This window comes from Leopardus geoffroyi, chromosome D4 (assembly GCF_018350155.1).
Source record: "Leopardus geoffroyi isolate Oge1 chromosome D4, O.geoffroyi_Oge1_pat1.0, whole genome shotgun sequence".
NCBI classification, from domain to species: Eukaryota; Metazoa; Chordata; class Mammalia; order Carnivora; family Felidae; genus Leopardus; species Leopardus geoffroyi.
The window spans coordinates 72,005,086-72,015,179 of record NC_059342.1 but is presented as its reverse complement, the minus strand read 5'-3'; the positions used below and the strand labels follow the sequence as shown (position 1 = coordinate 72,015,179).

Genomic DNA, 10,094 nt, shown 5'->3' with positions numbered 1-10,094 from the left:
TATTCAATCATCATAATTCTTTAGATGGCCACAGAAAAAAATTTAAATACTTTTAAGTTATATATCATTTTTGTTGAAGAAAAGGGTACTTTCAAGGACTTTCAAGGTTAAAACTATATTGCATTAGTATAAATTATCATGGGAGGTGTACCTCAGTGGCTCAGTTGGTAAAGCATCTGACTCTTGATTTTGGTTCAAGTCATGATCTCAGGGTTTGTGAGATGGAGCCCCACATCCGGCTCTGTACTGAGCATGGAACCTGCTTGGGATTCTCTCTCTGTCTCTCTCACTCTCTCCCTTTCTCTGCCTCTGTTCCTCCCCTGCTTGTGTGCGTGCCTGTGCGCGCACACACACACACTCTCTCTCTCTCTGAAAATAAATACATAAACTTAAAAAAAATAAATTATTGTGTGGGAAGAAACATGTTGGTGTAGAAGTTCAAGGAGCAAATGTAATTATGTAAAATTTCTGATTTTTAAGAGCTTGTTCGTGTATTTTTTGAATGTTTATTTATTTTTGAGAGAGAGCGAGTGCACAAGCAGGGGAAGGGCAAAGAGAGAGGGAGACACAGAATCCGAAGCAGGCTCCAAGCTGTTAGCACAGAGCCTGATACAGGACTTGAACCCACAAACCTTGAGATCGTGACGTGAAGTCAGAGGTTTAACTGAGCCACCCAGGCACCCTATTCATGTATTTTTAAATAGAGGGTAGTAGGCATCAAATCAATATCTTAATTAGATCCTGTATATATGTACTTTTAAATAACGGAAGGGTTTTTATTTTAAAATGCTAATATTGGGGTGCCTGGGTGGCTTAGGCAGTTGAGCCTCAGAATCTTGATTTCAGCTCAGGTCCTGATCTCGGGGTCATGGGGTGGAGCCCCACTCAGCGTGGAGCCTGCTTAAGATTCTATCTCTCACCTTCTGCCCCTCTGCCTCTCTCCCCCTGTTCTTGAGTGTGCTCTCTCTTAAAAAAAAAAAAAAAAAAACTAATATTTACAACAGAATTTGTTGTCAAAGTTTCTCCTTTTCAACTATTTATAAGGGAAAATTTGAGATGTCAATCTAAAAATGCGTAAATGGATTACCCAAATTTCAAAAATTTGGGGCAGGAGGAAGAATGTGAACCAAAAGGTTTGAAACCACCATCTAAAGAAAATCAGAGGATCTTCTGGTATAGGGATAAATTTTATCCGTAGAGAAAATGTTGCCTTATCTTCTAAGATGCAAGGTGTAGTACTGTATTGAACCAGGTCAGCTTTTTGCCTTTTTCCAGAGATATTTGGGAGGGAAAAATAAAGTGAATGATAAGATTTGCTAAAGGTTGGGGATTGATTGGCACTGTATTTTTAAGATAGAAACCAAGGGAAGAAAGACTTGAATTCATTGCCATCTTTGGGGTTCGGAATGAGAGTGGAGCACATGATACTTAGAGGAAACACAGACCAGAGAGTAGTGGAAATGTTTGAGGCGATGGGGAGGATCCAAAATGTACTTTAAATCCACAGGAAGTGGGGAGTACAACAGTGGAAGGATTCTACATGGCGGTTAGGACTGATGTTTTGGAGTTTGATTTTTAGAAAACAGAATTTTTTGAGCCATGACATGGTTTTATGTGTAGTGAAACATGTTTTTAATAACTGAAAAGAGCAGAGATGAAGATCATTAGCGTTGTGGATTCTGTTGGCAGACTGGACCCAGTACGCGACTTCTTCGGCAACCAAAATGAATACTGTATGAGACACATCTCTGCAGAACTTTGGCTTCTCTAGAGATCCTTGGGAATGGATCATTGAATCATTTGGGATAACTAGATTTTCTAGATAGTTTAGAATCAATCCTTTTAGGCATCTAAAATTGCTTATTAGAATCATTTTGGATGAACAGCTTTTTAAGATATACTCTGTACTTCCTTGATTTTTGATGCTGATATAGTAGACATCATTTTACTGTTTCTTGATGTCAGGATGATCACCATGAACATCAGTTATTCAGGTGAAATGACGTCAGGGCCTCTTGGGGGTGGTGCTTTTTGTACTTAACAAATAACACCAGCATGTTTTGCTTTTTGAGCTCTTATAGCTTCTATTTATAGTTTTCCTCCTTTTTCTCTTGTTTTTAGGGTGTCTAGTAGCTCTTCTGTCTTCCTAGTACTTGCCCGGAAGAATGCTCTCTAATATTCTGTTCTAATTTGCTTTGACTATGGAAACAAGACTATTTACTTTGTTAGAACTATGCTTGCATTTAGTGTGATTAGGGCCTAACGGAGGGAGAGGGGACTTCTAAATCTAAAAGATGTAAGTTTTTAGTTCTTGGATTTTGTGATACATTATTTTGGCTTCCCAGTGGCCTCTTCTCTGCCCCCCACCCCCGCTCTCTCCCCCCCCCCCCCCCCGTTCACCCCCTTCCACAATTCCTTCTTGTCTGTTTTGGAAATTGAAGTAAATTCTAGATAGGAAGTACCTCAAGGCCACTATTCAAAACCAAAGTGTGTAGTAAGAATATGAAGCTATTTAGTGGGGAAAATAAACTACAACTGGTATGAAGGTGGAAAGCAACTATGAAAAAGCTTAGAGACTTATTTATTTATTTATTTATGGAAAAAGCTTATAGCTTTAAACTCTAGCGATTAGAAGCAGCATTGTAAATTGCTATAAAGTACTGTATATAATGAGATGTTAAAGGTGTCTTTTTTTGCTTAACAATCCTATCTCTACATATTTCTGTCTATATAACATGTGACTTCGCTGATATATGTATAAGAATTTTTTATGGTAGTATTTGCTTGCAATACAAAAATTGTTGACAACCTAAATGCTCATCAGTAGGGGAATGATTAAATATTGTCATGTACTCATCATGCAGCCATTTAAAAGAATGAAGTAGGGGCACCTGGGTGGCTCAGTCGGTTAAGCATCTGACTTCACTCAGGTCGTGGTCTCGCAGTTTGTGAGTTTGAGCCCTGCATCTGGCTCCCACTGCTTGGGATTCTGGGATTCTCTCTCTCTCCCTCTCTCTCTCTTCCACTCCCCTACTTGCACTCTTTCTCTCTCAAAATAAATAAATAAACTTAAAAAAATAAAAGAATGAGGTAGTTCTTTTTTAAAAAATTGTTTTAACATTTATTTTCAAGAGACGGGGAAAGACAGAGAGCAAGTGGGGGAGGGGTAGAGACAGGGGGAGACACAGAATCCTAAGCAGGCTCCAGGCTCAGAGCCCGATGTGGGGCTCAAACCCACCAACCATGAGATCATGACCTGAGCTGAAGTCAGACACCCAACCAACTGAGCTATCCAGGCACCCCAAGAAGAAGGTAGTTCTGAACAGACCATAGTGGTGAAGAATGATTCACACTGCCTAGGTTCAAATTCCCACTCTACCCCTTTCTAGTTTGTGGCATTTTAGATTTGTTCCTCCATGATCTGGTGTCATTAAAAATCCCTACTTCATAAGATTGTTGTGAGAACTAAGTGAATTCAACCATGTAACCCCCCCCCCCCCATGTTTATTATTGAGAGAGAGAGGGGGGAAAGCAGGCTCCATACTGACAGCAGTGAGCCCCATGCAGGGCTCAAACTCACAAACCATGAGATCATTACCTGAGCTGAAGTTGGCTGCTCAACTGAATGAGCCACCCAGGCACCCCGACCATGTAAAACACTTTAAAACAGTGCCTGGCACAATTAGTATTAGCTATTATTGTCATTACTGGTATGGAAAAATACCTGTGATATCTTGTTTGGTGAAAAGAAAGTTACATAATAGTGTATGTAGTAGGATTCCATTTTTGTTAAAATAAACATAAATCTGTGATTCGCACGTGTGGACTCTAAAAATTTCTACATAGAACTTATGAGATGCTAGTTTTGTCTATAAGTTAAAATTGCCTAGCAAACTTTTTTTAAAACTTATATTCTATGGGTTTTTTTTTTTTTTTGTTGGTTTTAGAAGAATCTATTTGAAGTTATGAGAAGTCAACATTTCTCCAAACCAATCCTTAGTGCAGCTACTTTATATATTCATAGTCGGAAAGTTTGGGTGCATCAAACAGGATGCTTTCCAGGGAGTAGGATGAGGGGATGGTGGACAGTGAGATGGGGGACAGCCTTTATTTTATACACTTCCATATTGTAGTCTTGGCAAATAGTTTGTTATGCAGTGACTTTGTGCCAACATCGAACTAAAGAGCCAAAATGTCCTCAAAAAAGGAATTGGTTAATTTAACGTGCTATGAGGTCATTAATAAAAAAAGAGTGGTGATGTAGACCTTTTTGAATTAACATGGAAGATTGTGTGTGTGTGGGGGAAACTGATGCAGAACTTCATTGTTGAGTATGAGCCTATCTCTATGCTAGTCGTTTTTGAGGGTGTAGACATGTGGCCCCAGAGCACTCGGGCCCAACTGTACCTGTTAACCACATTTTTCTCTGGGGGAGAAAATGGTGGGAGAGGAAGGGATGTGCAAGAGGAAGGCCCTTCACTTTTAATTTTGTGACATTCTGAATCATTTGAAATGTTCCCAAAGATCATGTATAATTTCCTTATTAAAGCAATAAAGGAAATAGATGTCTTTAATGTCGTGTAAGTACCTTGTACTTGCCTCAGTACAAGGCAAGTACAAGATGTACTTGCCCACATCTGGAATGACATATAGTCATTTTTCAAGACAGTAACCAGGGCTTTATAGATTTCTTTTAGGAATAGACGCAATTTCAATCTATTTAGGGTCTTGATTTCTTCCTTTTATACAAAAAAAAAAAAAAAAAAAGGGATCTGATCTTGTACCTAATTTGTTGTGACAGTGCCACCACTTAAAGTACAGCAATTATGCAACCCCTTAATTTGAATTGCATTTTGCGAGTGTTTTTCACGTACACGACCTCACGGACCAACTTAAGCCGTCAAGTTAAAATCGGCATATTGAAAATATATCACTCGGGCTACCTAAAAGAACGTAGGTATTACAAATAAAAAAAAAAAAGTTCATGTAAGCATATATACTTGAATTTGAACTTTAAACATATAGGTTCGGGGCGCCTGGGTGGCGCAGTCAGTTAAGCGTCCGACTTCAGCCAGGTCACGATCTCGCGGTCCGTGAGTTCGAGCCCCGCGTCGGGCTCTGGGCTGATGGCTCAGAGCCTGGAGCCTGTTTCCGATTCTGTGTCTCCCTCTCTCTCTGCCCCTCCCCCGTTCATGCTCTGTCTCTCTCTGTCCCAAAAATAAATAAACGTTGAAAAAAAAAAAAAAACAACAACATATAGGTTCATGTAACTTTTGGTAGGGCTTCACGGCTTTCCTTCACTCGGCGGTCCTAGTTCTGAGAGGATCGAAAAAGTACACTTTCTCACTGCCTTTTAGTGAGAAGTGGAGCCGGGGGAGCCGGGTCCCGGGCGCTCCACGCGCCGGGGCCGAGAAGTTCGCGGGAGGCGCAGGGCGGGGCTTCCTCCCGCCGACTCGGAGCCCGGCTCTACTTCTCCGAGTCCACGTCTCTTCCTCTGGACAGACGTGTTTCTTCAGGTCGGGACCGGCCAACGTGACAGCCGCAGACCTTTCAAAAGGGAGCTTGGGCCCCGCCTCGAGGATCTCCCCCGGCCTCGGCAGCGCGGGCCAGCCGGTCAGGCCCCTCCCGGACTGCGGCGCGCGGCCCCTCGGGCCCGAGCCCGCCGCCGCCTCGCCTCCGGGCGCCCACCTCGCGGCGCCGCGCGCAGCATCCCCGGCATGGAGACCGGCTCGGATTCAGGTCAGAGGCCCGCGCGTCCGTGCCGAGCCACGGCCGCCGCAGGCTGCTACGGCGCGGCGGGGCGGCTAGGCCGGGCCGCCCGCGCAGGCCGCCGCGTGCCGGGTCCGCGCGGGGAGCGCTCGCGGGGCGGGCGGCGGCAGGTGGGCAGGACGAGCCGCGAGCGAGCGAGCGAGCGCGGGCGGGCGGGCGCGCGAGGGGCCCGGCGGGGGGGCCGCTGGGAGGATGGCTCAGCTCTTTCTAAATATAAAACCGGCGTGAGTTGGGCGAGCGCGGCGCGGAGCCGCAGAGCCGCCGGGCGGGCCGGTCGCACCGGGACTCGGCCGACAGACGGCGGCGGCTCCGCAGAGGCGCGAGGCGGTGGGAGCGCCCGAGTCGCGAGCTCGCGGGGGACCGCGAGATCGACGCGTGCTGCGAGGAGGACGCAGGAGGCGGCGGCAGGCGGGCCTCGTGGGCGCAGCGCGGCCCGCGCCGAGCGACCGGAGGCGGCTCCCGGCCCCTGCCGCACCGCGAGCGGCGAGCCCCCCGCGCCTCGCGTCCGCGCCCTCCCGCTCCGGCCCCTCCCTCCCTCCCTGGCGCAACATGGCTGCGGCCGCCGCCTCCGCCTCCCAGGACGAGCTGAGTAAGTGCCACCGCGAGCCCGCGGCCGCGAGTCGGAGCCGGCGCTGCGCAGGGCCGGGGGCGGCGGCCGGGGCCGGGCGGGCAGGCCGGGGCGCGCTGCCTCCCGCCGGGTGCCGGGTTGGGTGGGCGGGCGGCGGCCGCGGGGGGCTGGGGCGCTCGGGCCTGGCGGGCGGGCGGGGCGCCGGCCGCCGGCGCTTGTAGGCCTCAGGTTTGCACCGTCACGTTGCGAAATTGAAACCGGAGCCCCGGGCGGAGCCACCTCTGCCCGCGATCCGCCCCGGCCCGGGGGTGGGGGCAGCCCAGCCCCCTGCTCGCGACGCTCGGGCGGGCGGACCGGCTGGGGGCCCAGGGTGGCTGGCAGTGTCGGCCCGTCCCGTCTGACCCCGCCGTGGCCCCGAGTCCCAACTGTTTGGGGAGTTCTAGAAATGTAGATTTGGCGGGGAGGAAGGGAAGAAGGTGCCTTTCTGTGACACCTTAGAAATCAGCGGAAAGGTCAAGAATAGGCGGTGACCCTCAGGTGGAGCAGGAAGGACGGGAGGGCGGAGAGAGGGTCGCCGTGCTAGACGCAGGAGGAACCGCGGGGTGACAGCGGTTTCAGAAAGGAGAGCCAGCGCACACTCGACCGTAAACGGTGCAATTTTTCAGGGGCCGGCGATCTAGGTTCGGGGAGAGCTGTGGCCACCCTGAATCCCAGGCCGCCCCGCCCGCCGCCCGGGTTCACCTCGATGCTTTGTGGGAAGTGTAGTTCCAAGGCGCCGCAGGCCCACGCTGGGGTCATAAAAATTGAATTTTCCTAGAACATGTAAGATGATTTCTGATTGCATTTGGGGGTGGTTAGATGAAATGCTTACGTTGAGCGTTTGTTTGTTTCCTCAGCGCTGCCCTTCAGTTCATGACCAAAACAAGAACGGTGTTACTTAGGGATGATGTGAGTTTTAAATGGAATGTACCATGGGCGAGGTGTCGCAAGCCTTGTGAAGTTTTTGTTGTTACAGTCCCTTCGGAATTTCCATCCGAAAGTAGTTATAAACATAATAATTTCTGTTTCTTTGGTGCTTGGCAGTTTGAAGCTGCTTTTATATGTACGTGATCTCACTCTTGCCCTCATAACAACCTTGTGAAGTAGGTAGGTAGGAATTATCCTTGTTTTAAAGAGGAGGCAGGTTTAGAGAGATTAAGTTGTTGCTTTGACATAAAACTGGTGTAGGCGGAGTAATGTTTGTTCATTTTGAAGTTGAAATACACAGTTGGTGTGACCCTGGGCGTGATGGAGAGTCTGAGTGGACAAGGTCTCCTGGTGTGTTCAGAGATAGACGTGGTTTGAGAGCCAGAGTTGACTGTTCCTCTGTCAATTCCAAGCTGGAGCACCTTCCAGGCCTTCTGGGGAGATCAGGTCCCTGATTTTTTTCTTCCATTTTTGTTGTTGTTGTTGTTACTGTGGTAAAATACACATAACATAAAGTTTACCATCATAACCACTTTTAAGTGTGCAGTTCAGTGGTATTAAATACATTCATATTGTGCAACCATCACCACCATCCATTTCCAGAATTCTTCTCAACTTGCATTACTGAAACTCTGTACCCACGGAACCTTAACTCCCTATCCCACCCCACCTTCCTCCAGCCCCTGGCAACCACCATCCTGCTGACTGTCTCTGTGATTTTGACCTCTCTAGGTATCTCATATAAGTGGAATCATACATGGTTTGTCTTTCTGTGACTGCCTTATTTCACTTGGCATAATGTTCTCAAAGTTCATCCATGTTGTAGTATGTGACAGTATTTTCTTCATTTTTAAGTTGAATGATACTCCATTGTGTACATATATCACATTCTCTCGTCCATTCATCTGTTGTTGGACACTGGGGTTGCTTGTACATCTTATCTGTTGTGAATAATGCTGCTATGAACATGGGTGTACAAGTATTTCTTTGAGATTATGCTTCCAATTCTTTTGGGTATTATATGCAGAGGTGGGATTGTTTGATCCTATGGTAATTCAATTTTTAAGTCTTTGAGGGACCACCATACTGTTTTCCACTGTGGTTGTATCATTTTACGTTCCTGCCAACAGTGCGCAAGGGTTCCAGTTCTTCCACATCCTCACCAACGCTTGTTATTTTCTTCTGTATTTTTGAAAGTAGCCATTGCAGTGGGTGTGAGGTGGTCTGTTTAAATTGTTATACTGCATGGTATCTGGGTTCCTGATGTACCACTAAACACTTAAAATCTGAATTACCATTTGGAATGGAGGACACAACTAGAAGAAGAATTGGGTATCATTCTGTATGGCTGATGTACATGTGTAGATGCACTGTGCTTCTGTATATTAGGTACCTGTTAAGGTGCTAGTAGTCCTTCTGGTTAAGGAACTTATGGTTTTAGCAGCTACTGGAAAAGTTAGGAGCAAATAATTCCAATCCTTGCTTTTCCATTTTTTTGTTTGGTCACATCATCAATCATCAACCACAAATGTCTGCTGACTTGGTTTCTGTACTTCAGAAGAGATTAAATGCTTGGCAGCTGGTACCTTAGAATAATTTAACTTGAAATTGAATACATAAGTAAGTGGCTAAGAAGTTTCAAATAAGCCACTTTTAGTTTTAGAATGGCTATAATAAAAGAGATGGCTGATGGAAAGATGCTTTATAAGATTTTTTAAAAAGGAGCCAAGAATCTGAATATTTGCTGGTTATTATTTTTCAGTAGTAGATGAAAATAAAAGTGAACTATTGGATGTCTGCATTATTTTGTCCCCTGATATTTTATTGTAAAAATCTTCAAAAATACAGAAAGGTTGAAAATAAGCATTTATATATTCACTACCTGGGTTCTGCATTTGATATTTTATTAGCTTTATCATGTATCTGTCCATCTTTCAATCCACCTTTACAATTTCACTTTAATTATTTTATTTTTTATTAAAAAATTGTGGTAAAATACACATAACAAAACTTAATCATCTTTATACAGTTGAGTGGCATTAAGTACTCAATCCATCCTTTTTAGATGCATTTCAGAGTAAATTGGAGCTATTTGTAAACATCCCATTCAGTATTTCAGGACTAGCATTAAGTGCTTTATGTATATTCTTTTATTTGTCAAAGTAATCCTAAGGGGTAGGCAAAATTATTATTGCTGTTTTATGTAATGGAAAACAGACTTTTTAGGTTCCCCAGGTCCTGCAGCAAATGAGTTGGAATTGAATCCCAGGTGTCTCAGACTCCAGTGTGCATTTAGGCTGTATTACCTCTGTGCACCATAGAGTGTTCATGTGGACAAAAAGATCTAGTCAGATGGGCTGCTAAAAGTCTTAGCTGGATGTTACTATTACAATTATTTGACTACTGTTTAGCGTTGCTGTGGGGTGCAAAAGAAACACCACAGTCCACGAGTGGAATTATAATACTGCTGAGAAGAAGGAAGAATAACTGTAAACAACTATGTTAAGGACCAAAATGTATGCTTACATAATATAGATAATGCTAAAATAATGCTATCTGTGGTTCCTATGCCTGCTATTTAGAGATGTAAGGCTGGTAACAGTGGGTTTCTATAGATTTCAAATCAGTATTTTCTATTTTTGTATTTGAGGTGACATGCGTGCCATAAATTTAAATTAAATCTACAGGTGCTTTCAGTTGTATCTGCCACCGCACTTTGCAGGAGCTCCTGAGAAGCAGAACTGTTAGGTTTCTCTTTTAGTTCATTTTTATTGATTGATTGGTTGATGAG

General features: G+C 45.2%; 1 protein-coding gene across 4 annotated transcripts in view; it reads left to right on the top strand.

Moving 5' to 3' along the window:
• Positions 1 to 5,362: 5,362 nt before the first annotated feature.
• ECPAS (Ecm29 proteasome adaptor and scaffold) overlaps positions 5,363 to 10,094 on the top strand; it is a 107,278-nt gene continuing 102,546 nt past the window's right edge. Inside the window, exon 1 of one of the 4 annotated variants that reach the window (XM_045469471.1) lies at positions 5,363 to 5,739. In XM_045469471.1, the coding sequence (XP_045325427.1) occupies positions 5,718 to 5,739 (22 nt within the window). In that variant the 5' untranslated portion in view covers positions 5,363 to 5,717. Of the gene's footprint in view, positions 5,740 to 5,968; positions 6,359 to 10,094 lie in introns of those variants that run through there. The other 3 variants (XM_045469469.1, XM_045469468.1, XM_045469470.1) reach the window with 3 other exon arrangements.